This window comes from Diplotaxodon limnothrissa, linkage group LG1, assembly GCF_057381915.1.
Source record: "Diplotaxodon limnothrissa isolate DT_005_m linkage group LG1, D_limnothrissa_male_GT1.1, whole genome shotgun sequence".
Classification (NCBI taxonomy): domain Eukaryota; kingdom Metazoa; phylum Chordata; class Actinopteri; order Cichliformes; family Cichlidae; genus Diplotaxodon; species Diplotaxodon limnothrissa.
In genome coordinates, this window is record NC_140596.1 from 42,509,520 (window position 1) to 42,530,674 (window position 21,155).

Consider the following 21,155-nt stretch of genomic DNA (forward strand, 5'->3'; position numbering starts at 1 on the left):
GTTGGTTTTTGGGTTTTTTTGCCCTTTATCCCCGTTCCTCTTCTCCGTTGTTTTTCTTTCTCCCCTTTCTTTTCCTCAGTCAAATCTGTCCCGTATTTAGCAAGTGAAAATAAAAAATAAAATAAACAATAAAAGGTGAATCAAATGGACCATTACGGCAAGGCTGGGATGGTCAGTTTGGTAAAGTAAATCCGTTGGGCATCTTTCTTCGCCTTTAGACAATAATTCTGATGGCAAACGGGACAGGCAAAAAAAAAAGACTAGGTTAGGTTTTGCGCTGTGCCTGCATGTGTCATGACTAGTCAGTTATGTTTTCTTGTCTACGTTCATGTGTCTCTCCAGTCAGTCGTGTTTCCACGTCGCAGTTCGTCGCTCTTGTCACTGTTTACACCGTGTTCCCTGTCAGATGCATCCCTTTGACAGTCTGTGTCTCTGTGTTTTGCTTCCTGTTTTACTTTGACAGTCTGTGTCTCTGTGTTTTGCTTCCTGTTTTACTTTGACAGTCTGTGTCCTGTGTCAAATATATTCTGCTTTATTTCCTTTGTCTCGTCATGTCAAATCAGCCCCAGCTGTGCTTACCTCCTGTTTTCCATTCCCTTGTTACTCCCTGGTGTATTTAAGCTCTGCGTCTTCTGCTGTTTGTTGCTTGTTCGTCTGTGTTTTATCCATGTTATATGTCTCCGCTCAGGTTTTTGGCTGTATTACTTTCTGTAACTTAGTTTTGGGACATTCTGCTTCTGTTTGTGTCTCATCCACTGTAAATAAAGCTCACTCAGAGTAAAGTCAGTGCCTTCACTTGGTCCTTTTTTCACCACTCTGACATTCATGCTCATGATGAGTGTATTTAAACTTTTGATCACAACTATAAGTTGTTGTCTCTGCAAACACATAGTTCCATTAGTCTCTGATCTAACTTTCGGTCTGACAGGCAGAAATACCTTCCTGATTTCTCTCTTTGTGAAATAACGATCAGAACAGCAGCTCCTTGCACACAAACAGCATGTGTTGTTTGCAGAGATGCTGATGTGAACGTTTAATGAGATAATATTTCATATGAATCTCATAACAATAAAAATAATAACACTACTTTACTGCATTAAAGGGAATACAAACAAAACAACAACTTGACTACTGAGCTGCTGCATTCACACGGACCACTGCTGATTTCTAGCATCCTTTTTTCCCCGTCATGTTTTCTCAACAGTCACTACAATAGCGACCTCGTCTCCTGTGCATTGCGTTCAGTTTCTCTTCCCTTTGTCGCATTAGATAGATTTAGTTCAATTGTGTTTCCGCAGGTGTCTCTACTTTGTAGTCATTTTCTGTTGTGTATTTAAATCCTGTTTTTTTTCTGTTCTTCTTCATGTCCTCCTCCTCTTTGTTTTTCTTTTTGTGTTTTGACCTGCGTTGATTATTTTTTACTCAGTTCAAGTTAAATAAAACTGTTTTAGCTTACCCCCCCTTAATTTGAGTCCTGCATTTGGGTCCAACTCCTGCCTGCACAGTCTTGACAGAAGGATACCAAAGGACCCAGCAGACTCAGGTTTGCTAGAGTACAGTGAGGAACTAGGTAGAGGACACAAGTCTATCTCACTGTAGCAGCAAGTGTCCTCCTGCCTCCTTTCTGGCGAAATTATAGGTTGAAGAAGAGGAGCCTGCTTCCTCTGTTTCTGCTGCACCAGTTTCATTGGCTCCATCTTCCCAACAGAAGCAATGTTCTTGCCCCCGGCGTACAAGATTGGACCCAAAAGCACACTCAAAACACTGTAAAATTTGAATTAAGTCTTTTATTTAACACAGGAATTTCTAAAGCAAAGTAGAGATCTAGTCTCACTGGACGGGGGAGCACTGCAAGGGAGAGGTGAGTTAATTACAGAGTTTTTGATGTGAGGAGTGATGTTGTTCAAGGAAATAAGGCGAGGTTTTCTCACTTGTTGTTAGAGCGCCGTGGACAGGATGGGGTGGGTGATTCTCGAGGTGCATGAGGGAAGCAATTTGTCTGATTTCTGATCTTTCCTTTCTAGAGCGGAGGTGAACTAAGGTGTGCAGGAAGGCAGGTACGCAAGATTTCTGAGCGGCTCAGAGGTAAGCAAAGAGCAGGTGCGCTACAGGCAGGCAGCAAGCGTGAGGGGATCAGCATAAGAGGGAATCAGGTTCTTGGCTGAGCTGAGTGAATGGTTGGAGCGTAAATGTAACACTAACGATCTGGCAGGGAGTGAAGCTCTGAGCTGGTTTTCAATACTGCCGTGCTGATTGCTGCCAGTGAACTGCAGGTGAGGTGGACCTGGAGTCTGAAGTTGGAGCTGAAGTGAGAGAAATGGGAAAACTACTCCAGGAAAACCAAAACACATCAGATTATGACAGCAGGTGTTAGTCACCACTCTCAACTGCTTTCCAGCCTGTGCCCGCCTCCAATTGCATCAGCCAATGTCAGGCCTCCGTGACCCAATAGAAGGGTGAATGAAAAAGACGTGTGCCTCCATGGTCACTCTGAGCCTGACAGAATAAAGATGGGCTTTTAATTCTAGTTCAGTAACAAAACTGTTCTGTGTGGTGCTATCCCAGTTGAGGTAATGACTATGATTTCTATTTTTGAAACCAACAATATTGTGCTTGCTTCTGAGTTTTTAGTTTCCAAGCCAGTCAGTGTTAATGGGTTAGTTGGTGTCTTCTCTGTTCATGAGTCAGTTCACTTGAGAACTGAGAAAGATGTGTTTGAGCTGGCCGAATAATAAAGGTACAGATCTTTGTGCTACTGTTGTCACAAATAGAACACTACCTGGTGTTCCTGTGTCGACCGGTAAGAAAGTATTTAGACTTTTCTGTGTCTGAATTGGCCTCTGATTGTTTCATTTCCCTGTTGTTCAATGTGGAAAGAATTGTGTTTCGTCTTCCCCGGCTGGCTCACTCTGATACCTTGCCCCAAGACTGCATATTCTGTTTCTGAGCTTACCCCATCAGGGACTTTGGCATGTGCAGAGTCTATTCCCCAGCTGGGATTCCCAGTTAAATCTGGAGCCTCGGTGGATCCCATGCCAGAAAAGCCACAGTCGTTGTCACCTGTAACGTTGGTTGCATGCCCTACCGAGCAGCCATAGCCTCAAGCGCCAGCTGGGTGTTCCAGCAAGCAGCCCCAGTCTCTGATGTCTCCAGAAAATCGTATCCGTCCTGCGTTCCTAGAGTTTTTCATCCTGCCTGCTTAATCCACTTCTGAGCCCATAGGGCATGTGTCACCTAACCCTATGGGTTCCCTCCTCTTTCTGTCATAGCCCCGCCATCGCTGCCAGGTCTCTAAGGGGCATGTCCTCTACCTATGTATGTGTATGAAAAAACAACAACAACAACAAAAAATGTTGTTGACTCATTGGCCCACTAGTGCGTTGACCCACCAGGCAAATGCCACATTATCATCCCATTCCTGGCTTCATGGATAGATAAAGCTGGGTATCATCTACATATGCACTCATCAGGGAGAGGCAGGGATGTCCCTGCAATAACTTAGAGCAAACTCTAAGTTATTGCAGAGATTGCTCCACAAACAAAATTCTCTGTTTTCATGTTTGTGGATTAGATGGACGTGTGGAGTTTACAAAATTGGGCAGCTGTTTTATAATTATTCTCTATGATCAAGGTGATTGCAGGAGTCTGTGTTTTGGTGGAATTCATGAGGGAACCATAAATCCTATGACACTGGCTGAAAGAGGACAACACTGGTTACATTTTGATGCGTGTGTTATGCATGGAGATCAAAAGGTTTGGGCTTGAAACAAAAAAATTATTAGTAATTGTATTACATTGGCACACATAATTATCAAAATAATAATTTGGATAAATTATATACAGACATTTTCTAGTTGAGTTATTGCATTGAGACACTCAACTAAATTTTTGAAGAAATGTCTTGTATGCTACTGATGATAAATTGTATCAGAAGCCAGTAAGACCTGGAAGTGGAAGATTTGCTTATTAGAAGAGCTGGGTGCATGGTATATATCTGGAAACAAAAACACATGGAGACCAAGTGTTTAACCCTCTCAGGCTCAAATTAAACTTTTTGTTGCTAATGCACAACCAAGTCCTGCAGTGGTGCTTCTGAGTTAAAAAACTCATAAAATATGTATGTGGGGTAATCAGGTTGTTAGTTTTTAACTGTTGCAAATCGGCAACGCCTGCCTGGAGAGAGTTAACAGTCATCACTGGAATTCTATTTTGATACATTATTACACCGACATCCTGTTCACACAGCAGTAACAGTCGTAAGTCAAGCTACTGTGGCAACCACATGATACAGAATGATGTGATGAAAACTATCATCTTATACAAGCCCTGGAAAGCAACTTTAATACTTTAAGGTCAAATATAATTTGGTTAAAAATATTATAAGGTGAAACAAAATGTAGAGATTTTGTCAGTCACAACTTGTCCATGAAAGAACTAGATACATATAATTTATTAGGTGGACATGTTAAACAAAAGCTTGTTTTGAAAATGTTCAATTTAACTTTTTATTGGCAAAGATAAGTACTGAAAAGTTAACAGCATTACAAGAAATGATTAAAAGAATAAAATGTAAAACAAGGTAAACAAAACAAACAAACAAAAACAATGAACACAGCTCAGGCAGGACTGATCAACCTTCAGTTCTAACAAACCACAGAAACAATTTCTTATAGAGGTGCGTTTGCATTGTGCCACTTTAAGTAGCAGCGTTAGACATTTAGCTTTTCATTGTTATGCTGAAATACTCATTTTCACACGCTGAAGTGTATTTGTCTGGTATATTAACAAGGAAAACAATATGATGTAATGAACATTTCTTTATTCACTGCTGGTATTACTGCGGTCCTTCATAAAGGGTAAACTGCCTTGCAACACTGTGGTTCTGTCCATTTGACTTCCACCTACACACAAGAACAGTTCATATGATCAAATGAACAAATTAAATGAGACAGTTGTTGATGACCAACAATGGTGTGAAATGAGAGAAAGGCTAAATCGGTGCATTAATATACTCAGTTCAGGTGTGCGTGATCCCTCGTCTGAACTCTCTAGATCTGATATGTTCTCCAAAGGTTGTTGGTTCTCCATTATTCCTGTCAACAATTCATCCAACTGCTCCATGTGCTTATTTGCAGGTCTGCCACCACTATTTCTGCAACAGTCTTTTTTAAGTTTATTGTATATTCTTCCACAAAACAACTTGATCTAAAGCAGCATTGTAAGTCTGAGCTAAAAAGATTTTTCCCGTATTAGTATTCTGGAATGTGGCAAGGTACTAGAGATTGCAATTGTCTATACAGGCTAGTTGTCATGACCCGAGTGAGTGTCCAGCGTTTTTCTGTTTTGGCTCTGCTTTTCTTGTGTCCACCCATTGGAGCAGACCCCTGGTTCCACACCTGCATCGCTACCCGTCGTCCGTCAGCAACAATCAGCGTTTGTCATCACGGTTGTAACTAGACCTTCATGGTGCTTGTTGTTAAACAAGTGTTGCCTTGTACCCACTCCTGTGTCTTTATGCCTCTAGATCCTTTCAGTCTCAACTTACCGGTAACTCAGTCCTCTGGATGCTGGTCACTAGTCATGGTGTGTGTGTGTGTGTGTGTGTGTGTGTGTGTGTGTGTGTGTGTGTGTGTGTGTGTGTGTGTGTGTATACACCAATATGTGTAGCCTCATGTGGGTATTCTATAATTCGTACATCATTACATTTACATACCTACTACTGGTATGAAGCACACATTTAATGCCACAGCAGGGCTGCTGTACGTTGAATAACCAACAGATGTCAGTACTTTCAAACGAGCTGTTAAAAAGGGCTTCGTGGGATCTGCCTTTTGGCAAAGCAATTGGCTGGAAAGATTAGACACATTCCTCATGCTAAACCTTCCAAGTAAGCTTGCAAAATCATTCTTTAGAAACTCAGCTGCTCCCACCTGCCTGCCCTCCTGCTTGCTGCACCATCGCTGGACCTCTGGAAACAAAAGGTTGTAACTGCAAGCTCGCGTACATCGTCAGCCAGACGCTCACTCGGTCATACTCTACCCTAGAGCAAACTCTCATCCACCTACAAGTAAGGCTTCATCATCCCAACTCTTACTTGCCTTCAGTCATCCTCACCCGTTCACTAAAATGAACTATTCGCTCCCTCTGTTCCAGTTGCTTCCTCGATAGGGACTCTCACCACCACACCTACAGTTCACGTCACTAATTTGAATAAGGCTTTGTTTAAATCACAACCTAACTGTCCGTTGAGTCTGCTCTTGGGTCCACTCCCACCTACAGGCCATCTCGGCCACTGAGTGTAGCCATAGATGATAGTATGCAGGGTCAGGGATCCATTTACTTTGTATCAAATAAATGTTTCAGAATTTCACATATTCAAAACCTGTGACCAATATTAATGTAAAGCCATTTCTGTCTCAATGTATTTTGAAAAGAGGTCTAAATGATTAAAGTACTTATTGTGCATCTGGAATCTAATGTGGACTGGACCATTATTTACATAATGAATACCATGCTGTGTTTAAAAGCCTTAAAACTAAAAACTGAGATGTTATACTCATCACTGATTAATAAGGGAATAATATTAATGGATTGGATTTTTTATACAGCGCTTTTCAAGGCACCCAAAGCGCTTTACAATACCACTAATCATTCACTCTCACATTCACACACTGGTGGAGGCAACTACAGTTGTACCCACAGCTGCCCTGGGGCAGACTGACAGAAGCCAGGCTGCCATTTCGCGCCATCGGCCCCTCTGACCAACACCAGTAGGCGGTAGGTGAAGCGTCTTGCCCAAGGACACAACGACCAGGACAGAGAGCCCAGGGATCGAACCGGCAACCTTCCGGTTACAGATACGCTTCCCAACCCCCCTGAGCCACGGTCACCCCAACTGTATGAATGAATGAATCAAGGGAGCTAAGTTCTATTTCTCCACTGATTTCTATATAGCTGGACTTCTTTCAGTAATCATAGTTAGTAACAACTAATCATTCAAAAGAATGCAGGTTAAAGGAATTTACATATGAACTTAATTTTTCAGACTCAAGGGCATATTTTATATACAGCAAATGCAACAAATGAAGCGGGCAACTACCTGCACTGTTCTCACACATATAGGACATCGCACAGATGCTGTGTTAGGAGGCCAGCAGGCTAAAGACTGTTTAGTGTTCAATTCTTGATGGGTAACTTCTACAAAGGTTTAGAGCTGGAGTGCATCTGTTGAATCATTTAATTTTGTGTGTTGATTATATAGGTTGCCTCCTTATGGGGCAGCTGTGACTTAGGAGATAGAGCAGGTCATCTAATCCAGAGAGTGGTGCCTCAATCCTTGGCTCCTCCAGACTGCAATTCAAAGTATATTATGGAATTTGTGTCATGTGTGACTGTCAGATGAGGCTTGAAATAAAAAGTTTCTTGAGAGCACAATTAGAATATAAAAAACTATTTAAGTACAATTTATGCAGTTACTCCTAAAAACTCTGGTTTATGTAGTCTTAAAAATGATCTCCTTTTTTATTTGTATTTTTACTGTCCAACAATCACATCTTCTTTCGTTTGTTCATCCCCTCCCGTCTATGTAAAGTTTTCTCTTAAAAGTGAAAAGCAGAATACAAAAAAAACCTTTGACAATTATCAGCAATTCTCCCCACTTGAAACCACGTGTAGGGTTTCAACCCACGACACTTTCCAACAGCTTTGCCGGCCAATGAGAATAGAGAGATTTCTCGGCCTCGGTCGCCTTAAGGTTTAACGGACCCAATCTCACGCGAGTAGAGGCGGACTCCAGCTGTGTGGGCGTGTCCTGCGCTGCAAAGTAATTCCAGCCTGAGTTACTGAAGCTTCTCCTACTTTGGAAAAGTAGAGTTTCCGACCTATGCTTCGCTAAGCGCTTCGGTTTCCTCAAAATAAAGCACTTTTAGTTTTTCTTTCTGCGCTGCTTTGTTTTTATCATGGTTAACAGCCATGTTGTCCCTCTGCTCTTTCTCCTCTGCATCGCATTCACTGGTAAGTATAACAGCTCTTACGCATGAACTCATTGCCTTGTACGACGGCTGACACAGGGCAGCTGAAGAAATGTCTTTCTGCAGTTAAAAATCCAAATGTTTCTCACCAGTTACTTGTATTCTGTTACGAATAGTCGAAGGCTTTAGATTTTTGAGATCCACAAACTGAGCTCGGATGTTGAACGTGTGTGCTAAGAGTCAGGGAGCACCGGAGCAGACTGTCTCCTCACGCAGACTAGGATAGACTATTTTTGTCCAATGTGGTCGCTGTTTGATGGAGGCTGTCTCTATCCACAGCCCAGTCTGAGCTGGAGACAGATGAAGTAATTCCCAGGCTGCTGTATGGCCAGGAGGCGCACCTATCCGACCACACTACCCGCACCCTGCGCCGCGGTCAGCGCTCCCTGGACGCCGCGAGAGAAGGACGCTCGGAACCAGAAAACATCATCGTCTTACTGCCCGCTTTCGGAAGCAACCTGCATTTAAATCTAACGCGGGATAGCACGTTTCTGTCCAAGGACTTTGTAGTAGAGGAGAGGTACAAGGGGGAAAGCGCTGTGGTAAACAGCTTATCCAAGAACCAGCTATGCTTTTATTCTGGAGCCATCATTAACCATACAGACTCTCTGGCATCAGTTAGCACCTGCGGTGGTCTGGTAAATGTGTCTGCAGTTTCTCTTTGTGTGTGTGTGTGTGTGTGTGTGTTTGGACTTGTTAATAGGTGTCATATGATTCGATTCAAGCAGTTGGGGTCATATTATTCATTTTCATAAAACTAAAGACTACGTTACAGCAAACTGGCTAGTGAGACTTCAGTCACCTAGTGAAGCACCTCTGAAGCATGATTTTGTAACAACTGCTAATCTCTTAAACCCCACTGACCTGATGGTGGGTCAGTCAGTTCAAAGTCGCACAATGCAGCTCGATACTAACTGTATATTAAGGGCTTGGCAAAACACTGTAATTCAAGTTCCACTCAGCAGTTCTCAACTGCTTCTTACAATCTCCTCAGTGAGTCAAAGATTAGCAACTTCCACTGTGAAACATACCTGTAAGCTGAGCGAGCAGGCCAGGAGTTAACAATTTGTGTTTCTTTCATGCTCTGTGTGTGTTGAGTGGTGCTACGTAATCACTTTGTCCACATCTTGATTAGTGACAGAGGAATAAGGCGATTGCTTCAGTCTTAAAGTATTGCAAGGAAAATACTGCCTAACTACAAAATACTGGATGTTAAATAGTCAAATCTGTTAGTTTGCCAACATCCATCGGAAACTATCACTTTAAAATGTTTTGAGTCACGTACTTTTACTAGCTATAGCAGTCACTGATCTCTGAGGCACTCGTGGAGGAATGGGGTGGGGTTAGTGTTTGGTATTTTGATAATACTCTTATGTAATGGGACTGTGCAGGTAGGGGTCCGGGTTCAGTCCTGGACTCCTGGATTCAACAGGCCTGAGGTCAGTTCTCAAAGCTGTGCTTCTTTATTTTCTCTGTATAGTCTTAGTAGCCACATTTGAGCATTAAACCCACCTACACTGAATGAGAAGATCATTGTCCAGCAGTGAACAGACACATAGTGTGTTCATATGGAAAAACAAAAACTTTGGCAGCTGCAATCCATGAACTTACAGCCTCATATCCTCCTGCATGGTAGCTTATTCTGCGATTCTAAATTGGCTAAGTGGTCAAAGACCAGAAACACGTTACTCACTGTAAATGTGTGCTTACAGTAAGTAATTCTGTAAACTCACATTCACATTACATTACATCTGACTTACAAGTAAACCAACCCTAAATGGGTTACTGAGGGGATGATAACACAATATCACTTCAAAGTTTAATTTTTCCAGGACAAGCAGCTGGACGAAGGTTGGAGAGCAGGTTACTGAGAAAGAACACTGAGGCAGCAAGGGGAATAAAAACTCCTGTTAAAGATGCCACAGTTCAGTTAGTGCTGCTTTTACTACTGGAAGAAATTATGTTCCAAAGTAATAACACAAAAGTTGTAAGCAACAAAGCAGAAATGCAATCTGCATGAAAATGTTTCAGTTGCTTGTCCAGTGTTTATAAATGTATTGCAAACTTTATCCATGATTAGTGTTTTGTGGAAATTGGATAAAAACTACTGGCTGACTCCACAGTGGGACTGTAAATGGTTTGCATTTGTATAGCGCTTTACTCAGTCCCTAAGGACCCCAAAGCGCTTTACACTACATTCAGTCATTCACCCATTCACACACACACACTGGTGATGGCAGCTACATCGTAGCTACAGCTGCCCTGGGGCGCACTGACAGAGGCGAGGCTGCCGGACACTGGCGCCACCAGTAGGCAAACATGGGGTTAGTATCTTGCCCAAGGATATTTGGCATGCAGCCTGGAGGCAGCCTGGGATCGAACCACCGACCTTCTGATTAGTGGCTGACCTGCTCTGGCTGTGTAATACACCCCTGCCAGGTTCCCAGTTTATGGTGTGGCTAACAAATAGAAGAAGCCAGCTGGTAAATTGCAACCAACGACCCTTTTGTGCTGTTAGGTGAGAGTGCTAACCGCTGCCCACTGTGCTGAGAGAAAGAGAAACGTTTCCTTTTTAAAAATGTATTTATTTCTAAATTGGGACCCATGGCAATGGATGGTAACCATGTCAAGCTCTGGGACACCTGTCAGTCGCACTTTACTGTGTATATGTGTGAGATAGCCTGGCCTACACACACGTGCACAGAGTTGATTTAACCATGTTGCTCAGTTGATCTGGTAGTTGAACTGTTTGTGGTTGGATAAATTTCATAAGAGTGCAAGCCCACTTTGCCCTTGTGCGACCAAGAAGCATAAATGAGACTGATATCTGCATGGCCATCTGTCAGGTCTGCTTGGATTATGGTTTGCTGCATTTCTTTCTTCTATTTTTTTTAACCCGTATTCAAAATTCATCATTGCAGAGTAGACAGGATAGGAGGGCAAGGGAAGACAGAGCAAAAGGCCACAGGTCGCACTCAAACCCCGGCTGTTGCTTTCTAGCAATAAGGCATATGGGCACACGTTTGACCAGTGACCTAAACTGTTTCCTGTTTGCAGTATGTTTATTCTGTATTTGCAGTAAAGATGAGTTTGTTCCGTTGGTGTGTGATCGCCGAACACTTGTTGAAATCAGATCATCCCACATAACTTGGATAAAGCATTACTTGGGTGATCAAATCTCCTTCAAATATTCCAGGACAAGGAAGAAGTGGGAAGGTGTTTTGATGAGAATTAAGGTTTACTTGAAGTTTGCCTGCAGGTCTGGTCCCTGCCTGCTTTCAGTTGGATTTCTTCTGACTCACTGACTACTGGGGCTTTTGTGGACCCATCCAGTCCTTCTTGTTCATCCAGAACTTCCTCACTGGCTGATGAAGACTCCTCTCCCTCTCCAAAAACAGGCCTAGACATTGAATTACAAAAAAGTTCCAGGTTGTTGGTGATTCGTAACTGTTGTGAATCCAGACCCTTGGCCAAAGAATTTCAAGTCAAACAGAGTTTTATTGTCAACCCAACATTATACACTCAAAGTGTACAGTTGGATGAAATGTCATCCTCCTGGGTCGAAGTTACAAAGTGTAGAAATAAAAATAAAATTTCTAGTCAATAGATTTAAAAAAAACAAAAAACAATCTAATTAATCGCACAATTTTTCTGTAATTAATCGCAATTACTTGATCAATAGCCTGGCTGCAATTACACTTTTTCAACTTTATATTTAAGCTTGTAACTGACATTTATGCAACATAATGAAGCAGAATAAACACAAAAAATGTTAAATGCTTAAATTCAAAGAGAATTTGAATAGTTTCAGTCTTTTAACACAGCTTCTCTCCTGTGAAATACAACTTTTTAAAAAACCTATATACTAAGAAGTAAGTATACACTCATATATAATATATATTAGTGCTGTCAAACAATGAAAATATTTAATCAGATTCATCACAGGGTTACTGTGGATTCATCTTGATTAATCACAATTAAATATCATTCATTTTTATTCTATATTAATCGCATTTCAGTTTGCATGAGCAAACAGAAAAAAGGGAAAATATAGGCACTTAACATGTTTATTGAACATCTTAAACCTTCATGTAAACAAAACTCTGTGAACATTTATCCTCTCTCTTCTCAACGATATTAACAGGTCTGCAGTTTGTTGCAATTGTGTCAGTTAATATGTCCGAGGTCGACTTACCGAGCCCCCGATGCTCCGTGATTGGTTTGGTGCAAGCTGGGTGACACGTTAGCCAAAGTGCTAGCAGCATCCCTGACTAACGTAGGCTTCGCTTCAATGTGATATTTTAAGATGGAAGTGCTTCGGTGAAAAGAAAATTCCTTCTTGCACAATGTGCAAAATACTTTATGTCGGTCGACTGTTCCATCTTGTTATTTTTTTTAATACTGAAATTTCCCATCGAGAGGGCCAATGTGTGTTTATCATCTTCCATATTGAGTTGATTGGTTCAGCTGCCCGTCACTACCAGATCAACTGCCCATTTGCACATGTGCGAGGGTAACTTTACTTGGACAAACTGCCCGAAATGCGCTGACAGAAACATTTCAGGGATTTTGAGTCATTCTGCACTCCAGATGCGTTAATTGCGTTAAAAAAATGTAGTGGATTAATTTGTGTTAATGCGTTAATTTTGACAGCACTAAAAATTTCAAATACAACAATACAGAACTAAGATAAACTAAGAATAAGTACAGCAGTACTGTAATTGAATAGAAATAGAATAAAAAATAGAAAAATGAGAATAAATAAATACAAGAGTGGAACAGTGTAATATGGAATAGATCAAGTATTGGAAGTGAGAGGAGAGTGTTATATGTGTGATGGAGGGCAGCATGGTGTTCAGGAGCCGGACTGCTTAGTGGGAAAAAACTACCTGGTCCTGATGCTGCAGAGTCATCTTCCGGATGGAAGAGGAGTAAACAGTTGGTGGGAGAGGTGATGCGGGTCAGCCATGATGCTAATGGCTTTACAAATTCAGTGTCAGGTGTAAATACCCTGTAGACTGGGTAGAGAGCTGCCAATAATGCGCTCAGCAGTCCACACAATCCTCTGGAGGGCTCTGTGGTTGGACGCGTTTCAGTTTCCGTACCAGACTGTGATAAAGCTGGTTAAGATGCTCTCTATGGTGCCTGTGTAGAAGGTGCTAAGGATAAGGATGGGTTTGGGGAGGTGCACCTTCTTCAGTCGTCTCAGGAAGTGCAGTCGCTTTGTGCTTGAATTTCTTAATCCCCTAGGGTCTAGTGTATAATTACACATTTGTGACTACTTTTGATTTTACCTTTGTCTGAAATTACAGTTACATTTTCATTTTGACATTCTGTGTTAACACAATTGATCTAAAAGTGCACGAAAAATATCAAATTTAAATTACTTATGAAGTTTTTTTTTCTGTGAAAACCACAAACATGTTTCTGTTTACATTTTCACAACTTGAAATGCAAATATAAATTGTCAATTTTAAAATGACAGAACAATTAGGCGTCACAATAAGATCCAAAAAATAGTTTCTCTGCATCACAAAACAGGGTTTGCATTGCAATCTGCCATTGGTCACTTTTTGGCTAGCAACTGTGACATTCACTAGTGCCCTTTTTGTTCTGACTTCACACTAATTAACATAAGACAAGACACTATAGTCATGTCCAAATTCATGGGCTGCATCCTCCTGAGGACCCGGCCTTCGCGGTCTACGTGGGCCGGGTCCTCAGAAGGTCGGGTAGGCTGGAAGTAAGCGGCTGTGAAATTGGACGGTCCAGCCTTCAGATTAGCGTCACCGCTGTCTCGGTGGAGTTTAATAAACTCAGCCGTCTGCTCCCTGCTGTCTAAAATATAACAGGACACTGGAGTAAACTCTCCACCATCTCACACGTCTGTTTAATCAGTTTTCTGTCTGACGTTTAGTCAGCTGTGTGAAAACCAAGGAGGAACCCACCCGGGGGATTAATAAAGTTTTATTTTATCTAATCTTATCTAATAACTTTAATCTCAGCCAAACCGATTTACTCACGAACAAACAAAACACTGAAATAAGCCAAACCATAACATTTTTAGGTTGTCTAAGTGACTTATATATTACATTTAACCTGAGTAGCAAAAGTCCGCGGTGATCTGAACATGATGTGCCGGGAGTTTGCCGTTCTCTGCGGCTCTAATGACCCTCGAGCTCCCGGCTAGCTATCGACCCAGGAAGATTAATAAGAGTAATTTTAAAACTTAGTAGCGGCCGCCATTGCCGGAAACTGGAGTTTGGCTGGGCCACGCTATGAATTCTGGGATATGGTGGGCCACGAAGGACACACCCGACCCATCCTTCAAATTCGGGGAAAAGGAGGACGCATTTGTCGGCTGCATTCGGAGGAGTCTACGAATTTGGACAGCCTTCGGCGCGTCGCTGTGACGCAATTGGTCTACAAATGCGGCCTCAGGAGGATGCAGCCCATGAATTTGGACACGCCCTATATACTCCAAACACGCTAAATGTCACAAATCTCTCACATCTCAAAACTCTCTCGCTGCCGTCTCTCCCAAAACGTTTCTCTCTTCCTAAACAACTAAACGCCACATGTTGGCATAGAATATTTTTGATTGGTTGAAATTTGTAATTTTTATTTATTTTTTTATTTTTTTACACCAATAGGAAAGAAATGTCATGGATTTTTTTTTTTCACGGTCCTTAGAAAATGCAATTTTTACTGTATCTTGCCACACTAAACCTGATATTTATTTGTCTTGTTTTACATGTGCTATCAACACAATTTCAAAACTGTTGTGTACATAGTTTCAACTCTGCACTTTCAGCACAAGTTGAAATGGAAACTCAGTGTGGGTGCATCTTGTTGCTATGTCATCTTGAATGGGTCATATGATTTGGGTGTGTCCATTGATCCCAGAGGGTAAATCTAGTTAAATCATGCTCTGATAGCTTTCAGAGGCACTCTTTTGTGTGAGGTTGGTCAGAGGGCTGGTCAGCTCCACGAAATTTGGGATGAACCTACAGAAGTAATCAGCCAACCCCAAGAACTGCTGCATCTCATTTTTTTTTGGTCTTGGGATGAGAACAGGATGCAACAGCTGGAGTCTTCTCCATCTGCATCTGCACACTTCTTTGGGTTGGTGGTGAACCCCTGCAGCACTGCGGCATCTCGCTGCATATGCTTCGCCCAGGTGTCACTGTGGATCATGACATCATCCAGGTACACGGCAGCATGTTGATGCAGCTCTCCATCAGACACTAGACAGAATTGGTAAAAACAAGGGGTGGAGAAAGCAAATTTTTTCGTAGACGTTGGAGTCAAGGGAATCTGCTGCTAGCCAATGATCAAGCAAAAAAAAAAAAAAAATACAATAGCAAGGTGATTAATGTAATGATTTAATACAACTTCATGTATATCTGTTTGATAAAGCTTAAGTTGGATCATATACACATTTGACTTGATGTGCCACTAATAAAGAGGAAAACCTTTTAGTAATGGCTAAAGTCTGGGTCAACAAGACTGAAGGTATCTTGCTGCTCAACAGAGCTTTTGTGTGATTTATACAAGAATGCTGGTCCAGTGCATATATAGACTGCATCAAGCTCAAAGCCAGTGAGAACTGAGAAAGAATCGGCTCGAAAAGTTATATCGGCAATGGAATCGAAATCGCTAATTTCTTATTGATTTCCATCCATAACTCCAAGGCTGTCTCCTCGACAATAAGCTCTTCCCGGCAGTGCTGGCTGTGGAAATTGCTGAGGTCTAATCTGGGTATGGTGGTCTTGGTTGTTTTGAGGTATGCTACAGCACTGATGGCCTTGGTTGAAGCATCTGAGAAGGTACAACTCTGGTCCAGTGAGTAGAACATTGTTCAGAGAGATGCCGTTGTTTTGTGCGAGTCAAAAACTACTCTGGTCTGGTCTGGCTTTCTCGGTTCATAGACCAAGTGTTGGTAAATGCCAGCACTCTGTGGAGGTGGAAGCTCTGCATGGTTGTCAAATACTGCATCAAAGCAACAAACTGCTCTTTGTTGCTTGGGTTGTGCTCTAGGGTGTATCTAAGACAAGAAAGACAAGTCACAGCTTGCTCTCAATTGTTTGGCAGAGGTGGCCTTGGGGATCAAAAGGAGCGTCAAAACTCTGTCCCTCAGCCTCCAACCTTCAGACAGAGCCCCCCAACAGCAGCCTAACAGTAGCAGAGGAGCTCAACAGCTGTTTGAGACCGCCCCTCCCTGGCACCTCCTGCCCCCCACCTCCGCCCTACCTGGTACACTTCTCCTCTCCCTCCAGGAACATGAGGTGAGGAGAAGACTGAGAGCGGTGAAGCCCAGGAGAGCTGCCAGCCCCAGCAGCATCCCAGTAGTTGTGGTTGAAGCCTGCGTGCACCAACTGGCAGTGATCCTCACCAGCCTGTTCAACCTGTCTGACTCATGCCACTGTTCCCACCCGTCTGAAGACTGCAACAGACAGCTTCCATGATTACAGACTACTACAGCCCTCATGTCTGTACTCATGAAGTGTTTCGAGCAGATATGCGTCAGCACATCAGAGACTGCCTACCACCCTCTCTTGACACCCACAAATTTGCTTACAGAGCAAATTGGTCCACGGAGGATGGCATCACCATCACCATCCGGAGAAAAGGAAGAGCTACGTGAGAATGCTATTCATGGACTACAGCTCACAGTGTAGCTGTGCGGATGGGGATGCGGATGGGGAGGAGGCACAGTCCATTTATCAGTCTGACAGCTTGTGCAAGGTAATGGTCAGATTATTACCTGAAGACTAAAGCTATAAGCATAAATCCTTTCTTAAAAAAACGAGCCATGAACTAACTAAAAGTGAAACGTGCACGAACAACTCACAAACACTGTGTAAAATACCCAGAACCATGACATTATGTCTACCCTTTCAGCTTTGTTCTGGCATGTTCTTCAGTACAGAAATGGCAAAGAAAATGTTGGTTTTGCTTATTGAGATGCAGCTTGACATTTTCATTAAAACTGGATTTGGTGATTATTTTTTATGATTAGAAAATCAATGTGTTCACGTTGTAGACAGTGGTACTTGCTAATAGCACCACTTTAGCTCTCTCTATCATCAGTTATTTTATTTAAAAAGATCTAAATACTGATATGTGATTCTAATTGAAGATCATATAATCAGACTTATTTGGGTATTTATTCAAACTGGTTTTGGATTGATCAGGTTTTAGTTTATATTGTTTGATATTGCTCTATCAAAGCCAGAGATCTTGACTCCAATGCCAAAAACTTTAATTTTGTCTAGTTTAGTTTAATATGCTCGGTTTGGTCATTTGCTAGCTAATCAGAAACATCCAACCTTTCATGTATGGCATAGCCACTCACTTACATACTGGTAATATAAACATGAGGCAGAAGGTAGGTTATTAAAGTGCTACAAATCGAAAAATGACATGTAGTGACAAAGAATGGGAACTGAGAACTGGTTCTTGTAGAAAACCGATTCCCAGTAGTCCAATTCTTTGGTATTGTTAGTCTGCCTGCTTGTCGATCCCACTTATCAGTTCTTGCACTTCCACAGCAATCAGCTGATTTCAGTTCGCGTGTCAGAGGAGAAAAATAGCAACGCAGTCGAGAGCATGGAAACACAAAAGGACGAGATAAATGGCAAAGTGGAAAACTGCATCCAGGACAGAAACGGCCTCATTATGCTGCTAACACAACTTCATTTTTTTTTTTTTTTTTTTTTTTTTTTTGGAAGCATCTGCCAAGACAGCATGCTAATGGTAAGCTAGCCATGAACCCAGAGCAAAAGCTGAGTGCAAGCCAAAAGCCAGATCCTTAAGTTCAGCAAGTAACAAGCAGATGAGCAGTCAGGCTGCAGCCTCTCTTTCTACCTCATGTTTCTGATCGCATGTGCTGGTTTTCATCTTTGCTTTGTGTGGTCAGCTTTGTATTCTACTAAGAGAAAGATCTTAGAGATGGATGTCCTCATTAGGAATTTGTGTTGGTGTGTGGGGTTGGAGCCTCAGGTTTATATTGTTAAAGGCTGATCCTGATACAGTGTGTTTTAGCTGTTTTACAGAGTAACGTGAAAGATTAGATTAGATTAGATGAAACTCCCCTCCAGAGAGGAGTTAAACAGTTTGATGGCGTGTGGGACAAAGGAGTTTTTAAGTCTGTTGGTTCTTGTCTTGGGGAGAAGCAACCTGTCACCGAACAGACTCTTCTGGTTTTTAATGGCCGTGTGCAGAGGATGCCCAGCATTGTTCATAATGTCCAGCAGTTTTTTTAGTGTCCTTTTCTCTGCCACTGTCACCAGAGTGTCCAGCTTCATGCCGACCACAGAGCTAGCCCTCCTGATCAGTTTCTCCAGCCTGGATGAGTCCTTCTTTGCTGTGCTGCTCCCCCAGCACACCACAGCATAGAAAAGTACTCCAGCAACCACCGACTGGTAAAACATCCTCAGGAGCTTCCTGCAGATGTTAAAAGACCTCAGCCTCCTGAGGAAGTACAGTCGGCTTTGGGCTTTTTTATACAGGTGCTCTGTGTTGCATGACCAGTCCAGTTTATTGTCCACCCACAGCCCGAGGTACTTGTACTTGTTGACCACCTCCTCCCCCTTTATCTGAACCGGCAGTGGACCTGCTCTGGACCTCCCGAAGTCCACAACCAGTTCCCTGGTCTTTGAGGTGTTGAGTTGCAGGTGGTTTGTGTGACTCCATGCGACAAAGTTCCTCACCAGACTTCTGTACTCCTCTTCCTGATCATCCCAGATACACCCCATGATGGCTGTGTCGTCTGCAAACTTCTGAATGTGGCATAATTCAGAGTTATAGCAGAAGTCAGAGGTGTACAGGGTGAAGAGAAGAGGGGACAGCACAGCTCCCCGTGGTGCTGCTGACCACAGTGTCACAGCCTGACGTACTGTGGTCTGTCGGTGAGGTAGTTTGAGATCCAAGCGACCAGGCAGGGGTCCACCTGCATCCTGTTCAGTTTCTCCTGAAGCAGACAGGGCCGGATAGTATTGAAGGCACTTGAAAAGTCAAGAAACAGGATCCTGACCGTGCCTTTTCACTTGTCCAGGTGTGAGTGGGCTCTATGCAGGAGGTACAGGATGGCATCCTCCACTCCGACATCCGCCTTGTTTGCGAACTGTAGTGGGTCCTGGGCATGTTGTACCTGTGGTCGGAGGAGGATGTAATATTTGCAATCATGACTTTTTTGAGTAACGACTCCAACACAAAAAACATGCACAAACATTTAACCCACAGCATGAATTCATTTGCAAGAGAGGACTTTCTTTATTGCTACTTCAGGCGACTGTCCAAACAGAACCAAAGAGAACCCAACGACAACTGATAAGAGACTCGATACACAATCGACTTGATAAGTGAAATCGATAGTTGCTAAATTCTTATCTAATTTCCATCCCCAGTAGTGACTGATGAGACTGTGATAAGAATTAAACATAGGTGATTCAAATCTCTCATACTTAAAAACTGGATTTTACCATATAAATAAACTGTATTTCAGTGTAATAATGTATAAAAAGCATGGGAAAGAGCAGTAGTTCTAAAATTTGATATTCTCACAGTTACACTATATCATTTAACCAAACCCATTTCTCACTTGCTTTCGCTGTGCAGCACTTGATAGGTTAAATCAAACTTTCATGAATCAATTTAATCTCTTTAAAAGTTTTGAAACTCTGAGAATAGAGAAAGTTTTAAAGTTACCACACATCCCTCCAAATACAGCTATCTTTACATACTTTGCATAGTTTTGATATATTTACTCTCCAGTAACTGACTGGTATCATATTCATATGTTGATGGAGCTGTAGAAATCCTTTAATCCATCCTCCAGACCACATTCTGCTGGCTAACATCATTTGTTAGTCCTGAGGTTCAGCTGGAAGTGGAATGTCTGCACAAATGCTGGAACAGGCTGAGCTGTATTTTATGGCATACCACACCATTATACAGTGGGGCAAAAAAGTATTTAGTCAGCCACCGATTGTGCAAGTTCCCCCACTTAAAATGATGACAGAGGTCAGTAATTTGCACCAGAGGTACACTTCAACTGTGAGAGACAGAATGTGAAAAAAAAATCCATGAATTCACATGGTAGGATTTGTAAAGAATTTATTCGTAAATCAGGGTGGAAAATAAGTATTTGGTCACCTCAAACAAGGAAAATCTCTGGCTCTCACAGGCCTGTAACGTCTTCTGTAAGAAGCTTTTCTGTCCCCCACTCGTTACCTGTATGAATGGCACCTGTTTGAACTCATCATCTGTATAAAAGACACCTGTCCACAGCCTCAAACAGTCAGACTCCAAACTCCGCCATGGCCAAGACCAAAGAGCTTTCGAAGGACACCAGGAAAAGTATTGTAGACCTGCACCAGACTGGGAAGAGTGAATCTACAATAGGCAAGCAGCTTGGTGTGAAAAAATCAACTGTGGGAGCAATCATCAGAAAATGGAAGACATACAAGACCACTGATAATCTCTCTCGATCTGGGGCTCCACGCAAGATCTCATCCCGTGGGGTCAAAATGATCATGAGAACGGTGAGCAAAGATCCCAGAACCACACGGGGGGACCTGGTGAATGACCTGCAGAGAGCTGGGACCAAAGTAACAAAGGTCACCATCAGTAACACACTACAACGGCAGGGAATCAAATCCCGCAGTGCCAGACGTGTTCCGCTGCTGAAGCCAGTGCATGTCCAGGCCCGTCTGAAGTTTGCCAGAGAGCACATGGATGATACAGCAGAGGATTGGGAGAATGTCATGTGGTCAGATGAAACCAAAGTAGAACTTTTTGGTATAAACTCAACTCGTCGTGTTTGGAGGAAGAAGAATACTGAGTTGCATCCCAAGAACACCATACCTACTGTGAAGCATGGGGGTGGAAACATCATGCTATGGGGCTGTTTTTCTGCCAAGGGGACAGGACGACTGATCCGTGTTAAGGACAGAATGAATGGGGCCATGTATCGTGAGATTTTGAGCCAAAACCTCCTTCCATCAGTGAGAACTTTGAAGATGAAACGAGGCTGGGTCTTCCAACATGACAATGATCCAAAACACACCGCCCGGGCAACAAAGGAGTGGCTCCGTAAGAAGCATTTGAAAGTCCTGGAGT

At 42.5% G+C, this 21,155-nt stretch overlaps 1 protein-coding gene across 1 annotated transcript in view; it reads left to right on the plus strand.

The window, feature by feature from the left end:
* Positions 1-7,958: 7,958 nt before the first annotated feature.
* adamts17 (ADAM metallopeptidase with thrombospondin type 1 motif, 17) overlaps positions 7,959-21,155 on the plus strand; it is a 101,239-nt gene continuing 88,042 nt past the window's right edge. The window contains exons 1-2 of the mRNA XM_085350667.1: positions 7,959-8,013; positions 8,310-8,668. Coding sequence (XP_085206793.1) covers positions 7,959-8,013; positions 8,310-8,668 — 414 coding nt within the window. The remainder of the gene's footprint in view (positions 8,014-8,309; positions 8,669-21,155) is intronic.